At 40.1% G+C, this 20,223-nt stretch overlaps 3 protein-coding genes across 4 annotated transcripts in view; 1 reads left to right on the top strand and 2 right to left on the bottom strand.

Annotated features, from left to right (window-relative positions):
• Nucleotides 1–3,148: 3,148 nt before the first annotated feature.
• On the bottom strand, nucleotides 3,149–10,436 carry gnpat (glyceronephosphate O-acyltransferase). Its single transcript, XM_068342238.1, has 17 exons — nucleotides 10,276–10,436; nucleotides 8,961–9,152; nucleotides 8,691–8,867; nucleotides 8,479–8,608; nucleotides 8,157–8,284; nucleotides 7,874–7,949; nucleotides 7,566–7,717; nucleotides 7,279–7,409; nucleotides 6,815–7,065; nucleotides 6,607–6,705; nucleotides 6,211–6,387; nucleotides 6,054–6,133; nucleotides 5,805–5,945; nucleotides 5,455–5,554; nucleotides 5,248–5,341; nucleotides 4,948–5,009; nucleotides 3,149–4,828 (listed from the first exon to the last, which is right to left on the bottom strand). Exons 1-17 carry the CDS (start codon nucleotides 10,297–10,299, stop codon nucleotides 4,785–4,787), a joined length of 2,058 nt encoding a protein of 685 aa, XP_068198339.1. The 5' UTR covers nucleotides 10,300–10,436; the 3' UTR covers nucleotides 3,149–4,784.
• A 65-nt stretch (nucleotides 10,437–10,501) lies between these two features.
• On the top strand, nucleotides 10,502–14,158 carry c19h1orf131 (chromosome 19 C1orf131 homolog). Of its 2 annotated transcripts, XM_068342945.1 has the most exons (9): nucleotides 10,502–10,682; nucleotides 11,096–11,251; nucleotides 11,678–11,781; nucleotides 12,304–12,360; nucleotides 12,503–12,598; nucleotides 12,711–12,797; nucleotides 12,958–12,992; nucleotides 13,082–13,222; nucleotides 13,326–14,158. In XM_068342945.1, exons 1-8 carry the CDS (start codon nucleotides 10,604–10,606, stop codon nucleotides 13,209–13,211), a joined length of 744 nt encoding a protein of 247 aa, XP_068199046.1. In that variant the 5' UTR covers nucleotides 10,502–10,603; the 3' UTR covers nucleotides 13,212–13,222; nucleotides 13,326–14,158. The 2 variants fall into 2 exon arrangements, with proteins under 2 accessions (XP_068199046.1, XP_068199045.1); XM_068342944.1 differs by having other exon boundaries at nucleotides 13,082–14,158.
• A 2,806-nt stretch (nucleotides 14,159–16,964) lies between these two features.
• Nucleotides 16,965–20,223, bottom strand: part of LOC137613211 (E3 ubiquitin-protein ligase TRIM9) — a 29,534-nt gene continuing 26,275 nt past the window's right edge. Inside the window, exons 9-12 of the mRNA XM_068342235.1 lie at nucleotides 19,275–19,399; nucleotides 19,000–19,178; nucleotides 17,174–17,336; nucleotides 16,965–17,086 (exon numbers count right to left, since the gene is read on the bottom strand). Coding sequence (XP_068198336.1) covers nucleotides 17,039–17,086; nucleotides 17,174–17,336; nucleotides 19,000–19,178; nucleotides 19,275–19,399 — 515 coding nt within the window. The 3' untranslated portion in view covers nucleotides 16,965–17,038. The remainder of the gene's footprint in view (nucleotides 17,087–17,173; nucleotides 17,337–18,999; nucleotides 19,179–19,274; nucleotides 19,400–20,223) is intronic.

The raw sequence follows: 20,223 nt of genomic DNA, 5'->3' as shown, positions 1-20,223 counted from the left end.
ATTTTCGTTTTTTCAAAGGCGGTTCCACAGATTTTTGCTCACGCACACAAAAACACACACACACTCATGCCACTACAATTAGATTCTATTGGATTTTATTAAATCTTCCTTGAGCCTTCACTTTACGACGGCATCCATCAGAGGATTATTATTTATCTTGCTGTCAGGAACTGGCAGCTCACGCAATTCCACAGAGATGGAGAGGAAAGGTGTGTGCATGTGTGTGTGTGTGTGTGTGTGTGTGTGTGTGTGTGTGTGTGTGTGTGTGTGTGTGTGTGTGTGTGTGTGTGTGTGTGTGTGTGTGTGTGTGTGTGTGTGTGTGTGTGTGTGTGTGTGTGTGTGTGTGTGTATGTGTGAGGTGCTCGTGTGTGCAGGTGCATGCACGAATGTGTGTGTGGTCGTGTGAATTCTCATGTGTTAAAGATTAAAAGCAAATGTGTTTTGAATGGGAAATCATATTCTGGCTAATTGCAGGCATTAGCACAGCACATTAGACACTCGTGTGTCTGTGTTATGCAAACATAGTTAAATATGCAAATGTTTTTCATTCAGCGCTAATCACTCATAGCAGGCGAGATTATCTTTGATGTATTATAGAATAGAAAGAAGAGGAATGCTTTAATATGAACTAGTAAAACGGGAATCTTGAAGAGCTCTTTTAGTCGAGAGAAACCACTGGCCTTATGTGGTTAAATGTTAAACTGGAAATGAACATAAATTCAGTTACACCAGCTGTTGTTGCCAGATGCCTTTTAATGTATCTGCAACAACAGCTGATCATTTTAATGCTTTAAGGTGTGGAGTAAAAGTCATAAAAGCATTAATGTTCATCGCTGCAAAGCCCCAGAGTCACTGCATAAAACTCCCTCGTGTTCCAGAGAGAGAGCGAGATAAAAAACATTTTAATATATATATAAATATACAAACAATACATAAACAACACTATACAGTATATATATACATATACATATACACACACACACACACACACACACACACACACACACACACACACATATATATATATATATATATATATATATATATATATATATATATATATATATATATATATTTACACATATATATACAACACTCAGGAATTTAATTTAACAGATAGATAGATAGATAGATAGATAGATAGATAGATAGATAGATAGATAGATAGATAGATAGATAGATAGATAGATCTGATTCTGAAAAAACCCTGATACCTGTCAAATAAAGGGCAGGCACTAAAATAAAACATGTTCGTCTCAAATGTAGTGGACGGGCCGTTGAAACCAGAACTACTCCAGTGAAGCATGAAGTCACTGTGCTCACATGACGGGCTCCAGTAAATGCATTTCATTTATTTCCTGCCACTGACAGACCGCTGTTTCTCCTACAACAATAAGCAGAAATGATGGCTTTCTGTCCAAATAAAATATCCATCTTAAAGGAAACACTGATGCTGTTCTGAGGTTTCAAATGGTCCCCACAGTGCTCACATTGCCCAGAATTAAAAAGGAGGTGTTTCCACTGGGGGTCAGAGCATTAAATACTGCAGGAGCTCCAGTCACCAGTAAACGATTATAAAGGACAAGAAAACAAAAGCAGGAGCCATTTAAGATGCTTTCTGTTCTAATTGTGCTTCTTTGGGATGTCTTTAATCTACTTTTTGCTGGAACTCACTGTTAAATTTTTATGTCATTTATGGAGGACATTTGATTACAGTTCCTGAGCCATGAGGGTGGACCCTCAATAAGGACTGAAATGAACGGTTCCAGGACTCACTCTGCAAAGTATTGTAAAGTATGGGAAAGTCCTGGTCCCTCAGCAGGGGCCCTCTGCAGGTTCTATACTGTATGGAAATAGTCGGCCTCCAGCGCAGCGCTGATGAACAGAATCTGTTGGAGCAAATGAGCTAAATCCATCAGCACTGCATTACCTCAGGTTAACTGCTGAAACATTATCCACCCGGGTCCTTTTTTCTTTCAACCTATCCTCTACATATAGACCTCCACCGGCCCCTGGGGGCACAACACAGGGCTGTGTGCACTTAGCCACACATCGACACACATCACCACTAAGGGGATGGCAGATGCCAGACTTAAAGGAGCAAACTCAACACACTGTACTCCTGAAACAGCAGCCGTCTGTTTCTTTTGTTTCCCAGAGGCCGCCACAGGTTACAGAGTAGTTTATTATTGTGTTGCCCTCTTGCATAGGCCTAGATGAATGCGTGTGCCCCCTCCCTTCAATACAGTTTGTTATAATGCTGCCGATAAAGTGCTGATATGACTGCGGCTGACACTATTACACACCACCATCAGGGAGACAGAAATGGATGGAAGGAAGGAGAAGGCAGGAGGAGGAAACGGGTGGGTGGATAGATGGATAGGTGGATAGATGGACTGGAGTGTGTATATAAGCAATTCGGTATGGTAACTTTAGATGAAACTATAATTTGTCAGAGGCTGAGTGAGTATGAGAGAAAGGGCAATATGGATGAAAAGTGGTGGATTTGCTGGCAGCGGTCTCTTACTCAGCAGCACAGCTACAAAACATGATGAAAAATGCTGCTGTGAGAGTGTGTGTTAGTGTGTGTGCATGAACAACCTGCTATGAAGAAAAGGTTCACCGAGAGGCAAGTCTGACACCTAGAGGTTGGTGATGTGTAAATCTCTCCCAACAATCAGAGCTCCAATCCGCCGCACGAGAAGTTTGAATTAATAATCATTTTATTGTCATTATGAGATTCATCATTTTTCTTCAGGATAAAGGTACTGTAAACTATTTGACATTTAAGTGAATCAATCTGAGGAATAAATTTAATATTATTTGTTCATATCAATATTTCCTTTATTTCAAGTGTTCTACATCAGCAGAGGAATATTTTTTTGACTCCAGATTTTGTATTTGCCTGCTAAAATTATATAGATGTTGTGGAATTTTTGTTGAATATTAATCTCAAAAAAATGTAAAATTTTGAATCAAGTTCTTGTGAACACACTCCCACACTGCACTACAAAATGATTTTTCAAGCAATTCAATCATCCCTGCTCACCTGGTTCTCTTGTGGATTATTTTTTGATTAACCTGCACTAGCAGTTCTTAAACTCCAGTTTACGTACAAGACAGACACGAGCCGGGCTGTGATGTGTAATGCAAAACACTTTATTAACATGCTTTAGTATTTCAGCAGGTACATTTGTTAACCAAAAAGCCAAACCCAATACAAACAGACATAAATATAGTTAAATGTAGTAATGCACACAGTCACACATACAGGAGTCAAATATTTAAACATTATTCAGTATAAAACCAGTTACTGATGCAGAAAAACAAAATGACCACCGATGAACTCGCACTGCATGAGAGATGTCCATCAGATCATCGCCGCTTGTCATCAGCTCAAGAGAAGCCTGAGGATGAGTGTTTAACAGCTTTCTATCCGTATGCAAGTTGTTCAGTGATAAAGCGTCAGATCGACACCCGTAAACAGAACTTTTTACTGTAGAAACTTCAGCACAGAACACTGACGTTTCTACAGTCGGGATGGGCAGATTAGAGATGTACAATGAGTTTTGGTTTCAATGCGCCCATGTGTGTAAAATCTCAATCTGCTGCCAACTCTGAAATGATGAAGGTCAACATGACAACACTGATAGTTAACTACCAAATAAATAGCCTCAAAAGGAGGATCTTTGTAACTAATCTAGTCTGGAAAATTGTAATTTAAAAATCTAATTAATAAAGACAATCCTGAGTCTTTAAAAAAAAAACCTCAGCAAACTCCCAATGAGTTTTTCTTCAGCTATAGAGCATTTTGAAGCTGATGCTTATCCTTATTTTTACTGTTCCTCTCCTTCTTGTAACCGATAGCATGCTGCACTGAGCAACTTAATATTCTGTTCTTTATTTCTAAGAGTAAACAAAAATCAATTGCTTTGGCCTACCTGGTAAATTTTCACTCTCACAATTCAAAGTGGTTTTTTTAATTCATAGTTTGGCATGAGAAGCATTTCCAGTAAGTAAATAAAGTTGAATGTACTGCATATCCACAAAGCTTGGGAGTGCTGCTAATGTAGTTCTTGGCTCTTTGGCAAGTGCAACTCGCAATAAATATTGACTCGTGTTCATGAAGTGCAGAAGAAAAACACCTTTTCACCAAAATAAAATAAAACACCATCCACATTTTCTCATCTTGACACTTTAGCATCATTTGTTTCCCCTCACAAAAGGTGGGGGGGAGGACAAATGAAGACACTGTAGATCAAAAGAAGGTGAAGATATAGGTCCACAATACATTAAATGAATAAAGTGCTCAAACGAGAGGAACAGGGCTGTGAGAGATGACCAGACTGAAGGTCTGATGGAAAAGAAGATAGAAAGCAGAGTGAAAGCAGATACTGAGAAACCCATTAAGGGAGGGCGTCCACTATCGCAGGTGGATTCAGATCATTCAGGAGCTTTCACCAAGCTGCTTGTAGCAAAAAGGTCGGTTATTTAGAATGAGACACATAGCATAGCTCCACACCTTAACAGGCATCGCTGAGCAGCTGGGTTAATAACACATTAAAAAAAAAATCTAAAGGAAGACAGAAGTGAGAAAAGAGAGGTAAACAAAATGAAATTAATTGGGGAAATAACGGAGGTGCAGCTTTCTCCAGATGGCAACTTTCCTGTTCCATCTCTCACAGGAACTAGTTTGGCAGAGATGAGCTGAGGTGTCGTCGCATGAAGACGAAGCAGCGAGAAAGATTTGGACTGTTTCACTGCCTCCTCCGGAGGTCGGCGGTTTAGAGGCGAGCGGTGACGGCTTTCTGAGTGGGAAGTTTTCCTCCTAGACAAACAGACAGATTTGACTTTTGCTTTCAAGGCTGGGAGGAGACAAAGCAACACCTAATCCTGCTGGGAAGGGGAGGTGGGGGAGTGGGGTGTTGGAGAAAGGCTGTTTCTTACCCAGAGCATCTTGCAGAGAGCTCAACAGTACCTTGTTGACCTTTAAAGTCCTCTGTTCCCCTCTGAAGCAGAAACAGCGACACAAAAGCAAGTTCAAGAATTTTCAACAGCGCTCAGAATTTAAACGGCATGCTTTCTTAAAAATCGATGCCACTGGCGTTATTTTTATTTTACTTACTTTTTTGTAATCACAAATCTTTTGAAGCAAAAAAACACACTTAAATTGCACAAATATTATGGAACTTCCAAAGAAGCCTTGCTTACATAACTGGATACGAAGATGATCAAGACCAAACATACCCATTGAGTTTATGTACAGCTCCAAGTCTTTGCAAAGCCGCCAGAGCGTTCTTCTGGAGGTCAGACGACAGCACCTCAGTGTATCTTAGATGGCCTTGATAACAACAAATGGAGATAAGGTAACACTGAGGTAACACAGCTGAGGTAACGATATTTATAGTGCAGAAACAGATTGGGGAAAAAAAGTCAAAGTTGTAAAATAAAAACCTGCTAGAAGTTGTTTGGTGATGAATTTGCGGACAGCAGGAATGAATTCTTTCTCTGTCAGTGGCTGATCGTCCTCTTCACAAAGAAACCGGCACACAACCTGAGAACACAAACGACACAATGAAATGTTGACAGCGCCCTCTAGAGGATTGATATGGACTAACATAGAGACGCCGTTCCTAGTATGAAATCTGAAGCTGCAAATTCAACTTATAAATGAAACAAAAGAGTTTTACATGCTTATTAACTTAAGTGTCTTTACAAATATGTGTTTTTATGCTATTTAAACCATATTTAATACATTGTCTGTAGTCGAAAGGCTTGAAATACATTGAAGGCCTGTCCCTCACCTGGTACCCCTGTAAGAACGGATCTAGCAGACTGGTGAGGAATGCCAGTGTTCTGTGTCCCGTCTCTGTCACCAGAACTTCATGCTGGGTGATCTGGAGAGCGCCGGTCTTCACCAACAGGTAACAGGCCTCCTCAAAGTCCTGCAAAACATCTCATCAGTGTCTTAATGTTGATACGGTAAATGTACTCTAGACATTCATTTGAACTTTCAAGTGCAAATGTTCAGCATTTAAATGTTGTTCCTGCACCTGCACTGTAGCTCCAGGGCAGAGGATGAACTCATTAGACATCGTGTTTCTGAGGAAGCTGAAACTGTTGAAGACCTCCTCTGAAAAAAAATAAATAAAATAAACATGAAGGAGTTTCTGTTTTTGTGCTTTAATGTAAGCCTTGTTTCAGTCTTACGTTTCACGCTGGAGGCGGCGGAGTGGATGGCGGAGGCCAGCAGAGCTGGTCGGAGGAACACGTGCAGCCCTTGGTTCCTGTAGGAGGTGCAGGACAGTATCACCACCGCCTGCTTCAAAAGCTCCTCTTCTGGAGAGGCTTTGCTGTCAGGCTGATCTGGCATCGCTTGTTCTTCATCTTTAAGACAAGGTTGGAAGTCAGAGCATTGCTAAAGCATTGATAAGAGCGTGCGACATCCATAAAGGCAGCCACTGGTGTTTGAACAGCTGATAAAGAGTCGCAGGTCCGCCAAGGACCAACAACCCTCCTGACTGATGTCCCACCCCTTCACTACCGTCACACGGATTACCAAAGACAAACAGAAACAAAGCAGAAATCAAAGTAAGGAAATCAAACCTTGCTCCAGCGCGAGCCGGACTCTGTCCTCATCGATCCTCACAAGATCTCGGTGCAGGGAGAGACTGGAGGAAACCACCTCTGATGGAGGGGTGTGGTCTGAGAGAAGAAGTAATGGGTTCGCACTTTATCAAGACTGCATCAAATATTCAAACTTCATTAAACTCTCGAATGACACTTTAGGACGGGTACAGGGTTCATACGGTACCAGGCCAGTGGAGGAAAGCTCCGTATTCCCTGGAAATGTCCCTGAGCCACACAGCTTGAGTGGTCAGCTCATTCAGCGTCATGCCCCGCTTCTGCCCTGCCACCTGGTTGTGGTAGTGGTCTGTGAGCAGCAGGGACACCAGAAGGACCCACGGCTTCTGGACCACGTTCTCCTCCTGGGTCCTCAACAGCTTGTAGGCTGAGTCGTTCACAAAGTTTTGGATCTCCTCGCTGGGCTTCCTGGGGATGAATCTGAAAATGGAAAAGTCACAATTATGATTTTGAGGAGTGTTTTGTTTGATTATTTCCCTTTTCTGCTACTTTATACTTTTACTGTGCATGCATTACCTGAAAGTTGATTGTTTCTTATGATAATCCATTATAGTAAACCAGCTGAAATCAATCAGCACTCCATAGGATGTGTTACCGTTCTATTAAACCAAACACGACCAGTTCATGCCATACCTTGGCAGCAGGTTGAACTGGCAGCGGTTAACTCTGTCCTGCGCTAAACTCCTAACAGACACGGGTTGACCAAAGTAAACGTGGATGCTGCCATAATCCTCACTGAGGATCTTTCTGGCTTTAAACAGGCCCTACAGAGGAGAGATGAGGACCTGGGTTAAAGACAATCATCACGCTGCAGACTATGACATGTTGTTTCAAGATTTTATATTTTTAAATACTTTGCATAACCGTAACTCGTTTCCATTTGACATTAATTAATAATTCAGATTATTAAAATGACTCACTGAAGTGGACTCTTTTGGTTTAGGAACACCCAGCAGTTCTCTGGCGTACAGCGTCTCTTCTAAAATCCTCTCGTAGCTGATGCTGACGGGGACCACACTAACGTCAAACACCTCCCCCTTAAGGAAAGGCTCCATGACTATATTCAACAAACCTGCAACGGGACAGGTTAACTTTGCCGGTGTAAAGATGCTGGGATCCACTTCATGACAGATGCTGAGTGTGTAAATGTATGAGCTAAAAGAAGATTATATAATGGACACATTCCTTGCATGTGATTTTGTTGTTGTTGCTTTTAGTTGCAACTAACCTAATTTCGGTGTCAAAGACTTGTTTGTTCGACTTCTGGTCCCCTCTAGGAAAAATTCAACTGGAGCAAATCCATTCTGAGAAGATATATATTTTTAAATTGTTAAAAAAAATTACTTATTCCAATATTATCCATCTACAGCATAAAGGAATAGTCGTCAATCACAAGAAAGTCTGATGTATCGTATGGACACTTAAAACAGTCATCAATAAAAAGTAGTGACTCCTCTTCCACCTTCAATGCAGTCACTTACAAAAGATTTAGGTGAAAACAGCACCCTCACCTTGAGAATCGTCTTGACGTACTCTGAGAAGACACACCAGTACAGTTTGTCTCCGCCGAACGACCTGCGGATGAAGAAAGCTCCTGACATCCGCAGCATCTCACCGACGAATTTCATGCCCATGAAATCTGCAGGGAAACACAATGTGAAGTTTTATGTATATAAGTTTCATGTATAAATCACGTTATGAAGAGGAGCCACATCTTCTATTAAACAAGAATCTTTGTTGATGCTTTCAGATTCATTTCGAAACATCCTAAAACAATCAAAATATCTGCTATCTCAATATGGTCTATATGCTCTTGTTCTTTTTAAGGCTAACCCATGCCGGCTGCAATGACAGGCAGAGCCAGGTCGTAGGTGTACAGGATGTACGACATCAGCAGGAAGTCCATGTAACTGCGGTGGCTGGGCAGCAGGACTACTGGGTGATCTTGAATGGCCTGTTGGAGCTAAAAAGCAAACAAAGAGGAGATTAGCTTTGTGTCGGTGGTAAATTTTGACTCATCTTTCACCGTTTGTGTTTGTTCTCACCCTCTGAATGCCATCCTCATTGACACAGATGCTCCTGAACAAGGTTTTAAAAGCCTTGGTGAGAGTGAAGGCAAAGAAGCGAACAGTGCTGAGCTGCAGAGAGTGAGCCATCTCCTCCAAGATGGCTGACGCCTCCTCCCGAAGATCATCAGATGCCCTGCCCGTTTCTCTGGTAACCTTGACAATAAAAATATACCATATAATATATGTAATACACCAGATTCATCCTTTAGAGCATCAGAGCCTGGTCTCAGTCACCTTCTGACTCACCTGAGTGATGACGTAATGCAGCTGATCAGACTGAAGCACCATGCTCTTCAGCATGTTGGCGTTACAAGGCACAATTCCTTTGTAAAGTACAGGAGCGTAACATTTGAGAGCGTATCTCAGGTCACTTGAATGCCTCCTCTCCTCCAACATGTCCTCAAAGTCATCTCTCTTCTTCAGCATTGGTTCTCTATGCTATAGAAAACAGCATCGTAGCACATTAGAATCAAACATACATATCTCTTACATTTAAACATTTAGAATGAGTGCATTGTCCTGTTTTTAATTCACACCCTGTGACAACTGAGGGTTTACAAAACAGAACAGCCCTAATGTTTGACCAAATATTTTCAGTTGAGGTGTTATTTAGGACAGGAAAATCTGCAGATCAAAATTTGTGTACATTCAATGTAAAAAACGAAAACAAGACACAATTAACGACACTGAGACATGCGAACATTATTAGTTTTTAGTAATCAATCCATCCAGACATGTTCATAAATAAATTAGAGTAGGTCACCATGTCAGTACGCATACATTGTTGTGGAACTACACAAACACACTTTATTCAATCAGAAATAAAAACCCTTTCAGCAATTTGTGTCAACACAGATCTCTAAAAGAAGAAATACTTGAAATGCATGTTTGTCAGTGTGTAGAATGCATGCATTCCATTTTGCATCATTGCAAGAACATTTTTGAGTTGCTGCATATGTGCACAGAGAACACAGCACTATGGCACAAAAAAAAGGGAGGGCTGCCTCACGTCACATTAATACCACCAAATTAATTTATTCAAGAAAAACACCCCTAGTAATGGTGTGTTCATGAGACATGCGTTTATTATCCTCAGCTTAAAAAATGTCTGGGGGTTGGTAAAAGGATGGAAAAATAGCACACTTCAATCTGGAGGAATAATATTCAAAATTCCAGACGCAACTTTAAAGCGATGAAAACAACTCATGTGACCGTTATCACGTGACGAAGCCCAGGTTATAAATCTAGGAATGGATGCGCCGTTAATCTCCATGACCAGAAGAACTGTGGATTAATTCTTTTGGGTACGCATGTAAAGAAGTATTTACTTCACAATCTTTTGCATTATTTTAACGCTGCAAATTAAAATATCAACCGATCAGATTAAATGTATGTTACTATTCGTTAAAAGCAAGAACAGCGCGTTCCGATGCCGTGTTGTTACCGGTATGGATTAGGCGTGCACCTGATTGAACTGAATGTCAAATGTCAGAGTCCGTCCACCAAGCTGTCACAGCGGCGTGCTAAACGAGCTTAGCCACGGAAATCAAAGCATACATACCGAATAAGTCGTTTCCGACGCCATAATTTATCACACTTTATTGATTCGTAGACCTTGCATCCAGTCAAGTTACATGTGCACAAATATTTGTCCGGTGTTGGTTCTTGGACGACACTTCAAGTTGAGAAGATTCGCCTGAATAAGTTCGTATGGGCGTTTAAAAATGCATTTCCGTGTCATTTCCGCAAGTACGGCAGCCGAGAAGGACAAACGCGGTTGTGCCGACCCCACGTGCGTTACCGGTTTGTTGACATCAATGGCTGCACTGGTTTCTTTGAGCCCCAAGCAGTTCGTATTTTCATTAAGCCGACTGTAACAATTGTTGAAAATGAACTCGGAAACGAACAGAGAACCAGACGAAGATTGTCAGTTTCTTGAGCATATTCTGGATAAACTTTATGACTTTGGTAAGTGTGGTTAGCCGGGTAGCTAGCTTTACCGCTAACATTAACAGTCGTGTTTTGAAATGTTTCTTCCTTTTTACACTTTCCGGAAACTGTTTGCACAATAGCACTGTTAAAACAATTTAATGCATTTATTGTTTTACTTTTCATACTAAATCTAGCTACATCAGCTGTGCTTATTACTTTAATACTAGCAAACATCAGCTATCAGATGAAATGCTACATTGATGATAACTCGGTTTGTGAAGCCTTAGTTCTTCCAGGCACGTGTACTTCGTGCTATAATCAGTCCACATGGGTTGTGTTGCCATATAAAAAGAAGAAAGCCGAACCAAAGTGTATTTTAAGAGCATTGTTGATTGTGTTTACCAAAGGGGGTGACATTTATTTCATGCTCTTGTTAACTGACTGTGCAGGTAATGGTCCAGCATCCAAAAAGAAGCTCAAGTCTCAGAAGAAGAAGAAGCGAAAAAGATCCGTAGAAGATGAGGAGGAGGAAGAATTGTGTGCTGTCAAGGATGTCAGCAGAGGAAGTGAAGACAGAGCAAATCAGACTGGTCCTGAACAAACAGGTAGCAATGCACAGCAAGCCCAACACAATTCTCATTGTAGGGTTGTGCTCAATTGACTCCAATACATGGAGTTGATTAACAAGCAGATTTATTTAAATATTCTGTCAATGCATACATATGATGCTATGGTAATACAGTATATTTGAAAGAACATAAACATGGTTTATGCAGATCAGTTATAAAATCACTTACGGGACAGACTTGAGTCAGGAGATGGATGTATTACAAGAAATCATGTTAAACTAAAAACATTTGCTTTCATAAAATGCTACTATTCGGTTTGGAAATAACCAACAAATGTCTTTTTTAAATTTTGGCCTACTTGTTTTGTGTCATATCTGTTTGGGAGATAGCCTTAAGCCTCCTATATTCCAAAGCTTGGTATTCTAGTCTTCCTTTTCTCAATGGCTTTCATGTCTTCTTCAGGTCCAGCCATTCAGCTGGGGAGCCAAGTGGAAGTTGTCACATTTCATGACCCCAGAAAGAAACTGAAAACCACACAATCATCAGGCCCTTATGATAAAGTGCCTGTAAGTGTGCAATTTTTTTTTTTATTCTTGTTGGGAACACCGGCGAGGTCAACGTCTTGTTTTGACTATCTATGTTAACTTTGCTGTTCCTAGGAAGAATGTAAACATCATTATGCTCTAGGTTACATCTGGGACAAGGGCTAATATCTGGAATTGCAGAAAATGGATGTAATGACACTGATAAGGAAATAAACGGTGGAAACAACAATGTGTCACGACGAGTGTCAAAATTCAATGTATAAACTGGTTGAAGACATTTGATGTATGAATCGGTTGACAACATATTGTCATGAGAGAGGTGTTTGATTCTGGAGGATGGACATTTCACAAGCCAAATGGCTTCTACACAATTTGTACAAGTTTGTGCAAATTCAATTACTTTATCATTTTTGTTAAACTTTTGTTAAACTTTAAATACCTGACACTCAACTGTTTGTTCCTTAGTCTATTTTTCTTTATTCATATTCTTCATCAATATTTATTGATGCCACTTTGCCTCTTCCTTCTTGTCCTCATTTCCAGGCCCCTCAGGTGATAGAGAAGAAAAATGAAGCACTTGAAGAACTCAACCTGGAAAAGGTATGTAAATTTAAATTTACATCATTTAAAATTATGTCCAACTAATTATTTTTCAGTTGCACAATCAGCAACACATATTCAGCCTCCTTTACCTCTGGTATGTGTCAGGATTAATTCACTTATTAGTGAGTGTTTCCATCAGGCTCGTCTCGAGGTGCATCGATTTGGAATCACAGGCTACAAGAAGGAGCAGCAGCGTGTTTTTGAACAGGACAGAGCTGTCATGCTGGGAGCCAGAGTAAGAACAACGCATGAACATACATAATCAACATCACACCACTAGATTCTACTGCAGCAGATATTTTAATGCTTGAGAGGCAGGTTAACACTTGGATTTGTCTATTAATCAGCCTCCCAAAAAGGAATACGTCAACTACAAAATACTGCAGCAGCAGATTAAAGACAAGAAACAGAAACCAAAAGAGGAAGTCCAGCCGGTAAGAGCTGCTCCTCAATGCTCAGCTTTATATTCACAGCACATTGTGAGAACTTCTTCTGATTTGTGTTTGTATTTTAAAGGATTATTTGGGCTGTAACTGAATCATGTTTTGAAACCTTGCGCTTATCTTTGTTGAACCTTCTGTAAATGTTCTGCAGGACCTAAAGAAAAAGAAGAAGCAGAATAATCAAAGGTGGGTGTAATTCCCATTACGTTGCCATTAGCAGTTCTTAGAGTGGCAGGTAGTACTAAATTGTGGGGTTATGGTTCCATCTCCACCAGGGATAAGAAGAAGGTGTCCTCTGGTTCTGGCGACGCCCCCACAGGTCAGGTGGGCCGCTTCAAGAACGGCATGCTGATCCTAAACGCCAAGGAGATCCAGAAAATCAAAAGCAGCAAGCGAGGAAAATGATCGCTGCTGAGGTTGTTGGTGTAAAGATTCTTCTGACACCATTGGAATTTAAAGCTGAAGTCAAGATTTAGGATTCCAAATAAGCATCTGGTGAAGTCCTACGTTTGTTTGCAGGTGAAATTTTCCATGATGGGAAAACAGAAGAAACCAAAAGGAAGAATGGTATCCCAGATCGACAACAGAGCTCACTGCAGGACTGTGTGCAGTGTTTGATGAAGAGGAGTAGAGCCGAGTAGATGATCAGCCACCATAAAATATGTGTCTGAGTCACCAATGGCTGCTCAGCCATGGAAACGGTTGCAGCAGGACATCTTATGAAACTGGAGCCGTCAAACGTATTTCATCACAGTTAATTTATTTAGTTTTTATAAATGGCAAAAAGACATTTGTGTGGTTTTTTTTTTCACATTGTCAAGTTTTAAAATTTTTGCAGTTACAATACATTTCTCAAATATAAACCATATAGTCGTACAAAACATTTACATTGGCATGACTGGGGCGGAGGAGGCAGGGCATGGCAAGACAGATGTGGGTGATTATTAAAAAAACACAGGTAAAGTCCTGACAGACATTTTCATGATGCGATACACACACACACACACAAACACTGAATGATTTTTATAAAAAGAAAAACCAGGCCTGGTGTTACCATTGTAGGTTTTGATCCTCCACAAACCTACAAAATATCCAGAAGCCACTTGATGTAAACAACACATATTTACAGAAAGCAGTTAATTTTTTTGCTCTTGGACGCAAAAAAAAGAAAAAAGGTGGTTCACAGTGGAACAAGAAGGTAGGATATGGCAGTGTGCGCATCTGGGTGAGGTCACAAATTCTCACCATTTTCTTGAAGCAGCTTTTGTGGTGTTAAAAAAAACAAGTAAATATGAGGCAATGCAGCACAAAACATGTTTCTGTAGAATTTGTTGTCAAGCCTCATTTCAACCTTAATTAAACCATTCTGTAATCGACCATAAAGTATACATATATATATATATAAATCATAATTTAGCCACTGTAATGCTTAATACACTGAGGGCATTATACAAAAAAATCCAGAATTAAATATTTACATACTTTAAAAATGAAATAGTCTGTCATAAATTGAACTGCAGTGGCATGCTCTTATTCCCAGCACCATATCCTGAACTTAATTAAATGTCTCACATTCATGGGTGGGTATGTGGAATACAGACAAGGATTACATCATTTATATGTGATTTCTGTCCTAATTTTAAAAATATTTTGGAACGTATCACCTCATTTAACCTGATGGTCTGTCTTTTTGAAGGTCTTTTTTCTCTTCATTCCCTCTAGTCATGATTTCTTCACTGCCATTTTGGCATAAACTGCTGGCAAACATGTAACCCCAAATAATCCAGACTCTCAGGAACAAGAAGTATTTCACCTGTGGTTATGTTACAATCTATTCCTGGTTATGGTGAAGTCGACCTCAGGGCTGGTTAACTTTGCACTTCTCTGGTGTGGGAGGTGGGGGGTCAGAGGGGAGGAAGGATTGGGGTAGAGTGGAGCAGCCAGAAAGCCTAACACTGATGTGGATGTAGCCCTTAGGTGGGTCTGGCTGTCTGGGGAACATCAGGGGGAAAGAAATCCACTTTGGCAGATAGGTGTTTGCTTTCTGGATCAGGAAGTCAAACAAAGCGAGCTGATCCTACCTCTACGCTGAAATTCAAATGAAATCGTTTTCATTTTGGGTTTATTGACTTAGTACAGTGTTAAAAAGGCAATTACATATTTCATTAAACTTTCCAGTTCTTTAGCAGCGTTGATGAGCTAGAACAATTTGACTGTATACTTTTTACTCGTAAGCAAAATTATTTAAAGTCCACACCATAAATGTTAACTTGCCCTTGTTTTGGTCTCCATTTACCCATTCAAACTATGTGGTTCATTTGTAAAATGTTCCACGATATTGTTAGAGCCTACAGAGGTAGCAAATACTGAATTCCTACAGTTCAAGCCCTGTAAACATGTACATTATTCTAGCTGCTCATCAATTCTTCCTCCATAATGAATGTGGAGTCAGAGCTGGAGAAGTTTCTTGAAGATGTCATCCTGTTTAGCAGTTTCTGAGATGCAAATGCTAAATATGACATGCTTGGTAAGTTTGGGTTGTGTTGGGTTTTAAGTGCTTCCCTTATCATATTTTTTTGAACATATATAAAAATGTACTGGTAAATGACTGTTTTATGTCCCTGATTAAATATTTAAAAGTGAGATAGAGATGTCAAACTTTCAGCGAAAACCTGACACCTCGTCAGATGAAGTGTTTGCTGACATTTGTAACAAAGATCAGCCATCTAAAGGTCTGAAAACACAGTTTGATGTTGGACAACAGAATCAGTCCTGTTGTTGTCATCGTCACCATCCATCAGCAGAGGGCGACCTGCTGCATATCGATGCACAGACAGTAATACAGCACACTATATACAAAACACCTTCAGGTAAACTTCAATGATTTATCCATGCTAAGTATAATGCATCTCAATCAGAACTCACATGTAACATATTTACAGTTTGTGGACATCTCTTTGATAGGCAGGCCTGTCTGTACCTCAAGACTTCTGTCACACAGCATTCGTGTTAAAACAACTTCAAACAATGATGTAAATGTGCATTAAAACATCTTGTATCCTCAGTCACAGTGGTTTGGTAGATTTATGAGGCCGCTGTCCCCTACGGGCTGTAATCCTCAATGTCAAACTGTAGCAGCTGATCTAGCTTTATGTGATATTACAGACGTTTGCAGAAGATGATTCAAGGTTGTCTGAGATGCTGCAGAGACTGAAATAAATTACCTTGAGTTAACCACACTTTTCTCGACTAATGTTGATATTTGACAGTTGCTACCGGTTCCATAAAACAAAATTATGCGTCAGCTAAGTGCTGTTTCAGTACAATTTTCTGACCCGCATTATGATTGTAACCCCTCTCATCACTGACACTGAAAACTCTGCGTGAAACGCTGTGTGGGTGAACAGTATTCAGTCCTACAGAAATAAAAAACTAGCCAAGATCATAACCTTCCGAAAATGCCCAATTCTGTCAGACCAAATACTTCCATTTGACGACACGATGGCGCCATAAATATGAGGGTTTTATCATTTTATCTGTGCAAAAATACAGTTGGATTGGCAGCTGCAGCAAAATGATAAAAGGCTATAATGATGATTTAAGATCAACTGCATCGCTTTGAAAGAGAGAGGTAGGAGAAACTAGGTTTTTGGAGCCTCAGCTGGATTAAAAAAAATACTTTACCATTGAGATATTTCATCAGTGAAACATGCATGACTCCCATATTATGTCTTAAATCAAATCCTTGGAAAGCTAGAAATCAATGCACAAGAAATAAATATTTACCTAGTGGAAATCTGCACTTAATTCTGTCAAAGTGGGAAGGTTGGATCATTCTCAGGCCTTAAAGTGAAATTTTAAGCTGCATCTTCCTCTTCTAAAGCTACTGAGGTGTAAATTGGAATATCAGCATAGGCCTGTTGTATCCTGAACTTCAGAGGGGAATGAAAAAAGTATGGCAACCCATGGTAACAGCAGTCCTCTCTGTACTGATGTCCACAAGCTCCAGCAATTTATTTATAACCAATCATTCAGACTTATTCCTTCATTCCAAATTAATGAAACAGGGCTTCAAGTTAGTCTAATCAGACTAAGGACACCTTGAGAAGGAAAGTAACAGGTTTTAATCCATCAGACGTGACTGGAAAAGGTCCATGTGAGGCATCCTTTATGACATCGGACATCGTTGGTTTGACTCCAAAGCATGCTCGGGGGGTGGGGGTGGGGGGTTCCTATGGTTTGATATTCTTTGGCACCTCCAGGCCCGTCAGCAAGGTCACCTGGAATGGACAAACAGAGCAATCTGCATGACGAGGTTTGGAATTCAGAAGGTTTGAATGTATTTTCACTCTTTAACACACACAGACCTGTACGTTTCTGTTGAGGCTGACAGCGGGTACAAACACCCCCTCCATGCTCTCGAAGGCGGTCGGGCCGTGCTGCTCCTTGTTGATGTAGAAAGTCAGAGTGTGTTTGGTCAGATCCAACAAGACGCCCACGGTCGCTCCTTTGGTGATGCCGCCCTCTGCCCTGTACACCCACACACACACAGCAGAAGTTGTTATGTTTGTGTGTGTGTGTGTGTGTGTGTGTGTGTGTGTGTGTGTGTGTGTGTGTGTGTGTGTGTGTGTGTGTGTGTGTAGAAGTTCTGGTTGAATTCATTTCTTGTATAGTTAAAATAATTTTAAGGAATAACATACAGAAATTTAAACAAATCTGGTTTAACCTAGTTTTTATTTTTTGTAGCTTTTACCCCTTTTCTTAAAAAAATTAAAATTATTCAACTTTAACTTTTTCATTACAACTATTCTTAGCCATACCTGGTTTTCATCTAGTTTTGTCTATATTTCATTCTATTTGACTGCTGTGTCATGTCAAACTTGCCATGTAAGGCTACATGTTTGTATGAAAGGAGTCACAAAAATAAAACTGAGTCAACAATTAATAAACAAAATATTTCCAGCTTAATAGATTTTTCATTTTTTATCGTTCTAGCAAGTACTGTATATCAAAAACTGTCTGCTTTTCATTGTGAGAGTTTTCTGGGATTTGAGGCGCCGACTGGATGATGCAATTCTCCGCACTTTTGTTGGCTATTTAGATTAATTGTTAATGAAAATAATCATCAGTTGCGGCCCGACATCTGAATCATCAAGATGAACATATGAACATCTAAATCCTTTCTCCTTCTGTTCCCTCCAGCTTATTAAAAAGGCATTAAAACTGTGATTCACCAGTCAACCAAATTCCACACAAGATATTTAAAGTATTCTTGTTCATTCTATATTTGTCAGTAATGCATTCAAACTTTTAAATCCCACATTCAGTGATTTAGATTTTTACTTTCTGTGGCCATAAAGTTTTTCAGCCCATCAAAACTGTGGCTTGGGAATTCTCATTATTTTAATGTTTCATCTAGAAATTGCACTGACGGCAGCATGAAATAGTCTTTATGCATGTTTTTTTGAGCTCCAAACACACAATGGCTGCCTCAGCAGAGAGAGTGAAAAACGAAGGAATCAATATGTGGTAAATAACAGCAAGAAAGAAACATGAAATGATTAACGACGTGGAAGGAAACGGCGCAGTGAATAAATCTGAACGACGGACGGACTGAAGTGGAGGAGGAGAAATGCATCAGAGGGGTTTTTTTTGTGAGGAGTGGGATTTTATTTTGAAAAACAGTTACCTTTATTTTGAAAGACTGTTTAAGGAGAGCATACAAGTAAACACAGACAGGATTGATGCAGAGAGATTGTTTGTTGGCCTGCAGTCTTCTTCATCTTCCCGCTTGTTATTGTACAAACGCCAGGGATCTGTCGTGTGCGTGTGTGTGTGTGTGTGTGTGTGTGTGTGTGTGTGTGTGTGTGTGTGTGTGTGTGTGTGTGTGTGTGTGTGTATGTGTGTATGTGTATGTGTGTACGTGTTAATATCACTGCTGAGTAAGACCAAATGCAGAGGACAACATGATGGATGGGAGGAAACGAGTTCAACCACACAAAGTCTGTCTCCTCCTGATAATCTCACTAACATCAGAAGCTGAAAACTGACAATTTGTCTTAAAAATGAAAACCCAAAAAAAAGATGCTGGATCCTTGAATTGTAAAAAATTTACATTGCTATGAAATTCCAACTGTGGAAGATGCTATCTGGAGTTTCCATCTAAATGAACAACCCAGCTTCCAGTACCTACCTGTTGGTGTGAGAGTTGTTGTGCATGAACCAGGAGCGGTTGTTGTCCACATACATGGCCCACGCCTTGTCGTCCTTCCCAAGCATCATGTCCTTCATGGTGTTGATCCTCGCCACGCCAAATGCAGGATCCGGATGGTTGTCATAGCGATCGATGCTGATTTCCCAATAATGGGTGCCCTGAAGTTGATTAGAAAACTCAATACACTGGAATAATAACCGATGACTTCACCTACATGTTGTTCAAATGTGACCCGATGTAATTTGTGTGTTTACCTTGGAAAAGGCAGCGGTTCCCAGCACCACGCGGTCGTCGTAGCTGTTACAGCTCACTGTCTGGTTTTCGTTGGACAGAACGATGTCCCGATGAGCTGTTGTGGGGTCAAAGGTGAACCAAGCCACTGGAGGAAGGTAACATCACAAACAGCCACCTGTTCAGCATCACTTTTTCAAGAGTTGCCAACAATCAGTGTTTTTACTTCTACTATCAAGAGTACAAGATAGTAGAAGTATCCAGACTCCTGATCGGATGAGATTTAAGAAGTGTCTTAGAATAAAAGCAGAGCAGAATTACTCAACATTAACTTACAATATTTAACACGATTTAATTATTTTATGCTTAAAACCTTTTTATTCATCTAGAATTAACGCATTCTACCTCACAGTGAAAATACAACTCTATATACATTAAATATGTCGTGCAATACACTGCATGATACACATTTTCACAGGTGGTTTGTTCCAAATAAAGTATAAATATAAAATCCATGTCTGGCAATTTTTGAACCAATCATGTGTCAGCATTTAGCTAAAAAAAAATAAAAGCACACACCCACACACACACGCACACAGAAAAAAGAGGTTAGGTGGCATGAACAGTTATCAGTCAGAACAGACCATTGCCCATTGTTAATAATGTTGTATGTTTGTGTGTGTGTGTGTGTGTGTGTGTGTGTGTGTGTGTGTGTGTGTGTGTGTGTGTGTGTGTGTGTGTGTGTGTGTGTGTGTGTGTGTGTGTGTGTGTGTGTGTGTGTGTGGTGGGTGTGTGTGTGGGTGGGTGTGTGTGAGGTGAGGGAGCTTTCTCTTGCTTTATTTTCTTCTCCACTGCTATTTTTCTCTCTTCTATCCATTACTTTCCTCTAATCTTTCCTTTCTTTTACTTGTATTTTTTTCTTCTTTCCCTCCTTTTTCATTAGCTTTTTTATCATTTTCCTTGCATGGACAA

Source organism: Antennarius striatus, chromosome 19 (genome assembly GCF_040054535.1).
Source record: "Antennarius striatus isolate MH-2024 chromosome 19, ASM4005453v1, whole genome shotgun sequence".
NCBI classification, from domain to species: domain Eukaryota; kingdom Metazoa; phylum Chordata; class Actinopteri; order Lophiiformes; family Antennariidae; genus Antennarius; species Antennarius striatus.
Note: the sequence above shows the minus strand (reverse complement) of the source record. Positions and strands in the feature narration are given on the sequence as shown.

Coding starts and splice junctions, on each gene's coding strand:
- gnpat (XM_068342238.1), bottom strand. CDS start 10,299: ATGGCGTCGGAAACGACTTATTCG. Junction 7,410..7,565: donor AACCAAAAGAGTCCACTTCA/GTGAGTCATTTT, acceptor TCTCCTCTGTAG/GGCCTGTTTAAAGCCAGAAA. Junction 5,342..5,454: donor CACCAAACAACTTCTAGCAG/GTTTTTATTTTA, acceptor GTTGTTATCAAG/GCCATCTAAGATACACTGAG.
- c19h1orf131 (XM_068342945.1), top strand. CDS start 10,604: ATGAACTCGGAAACGAACAGAGAACCAGACGAAGATTGTCAGTTTCTT. Junction 11,252..11,677: donor GACTGGTCCTGAACAAACAG/GTAGCAATGCAC, acceptor TGTCTTCTTCAG/GTCCAGCCATTCAGCTGGGG. Junction 12,993..13,081: donor AAGAAGCAGAATAATCAAAG/GTGGGTGTAATT, acceptor CATCTCCACCAG/GGATAAGAAGAAGGTGTCCT.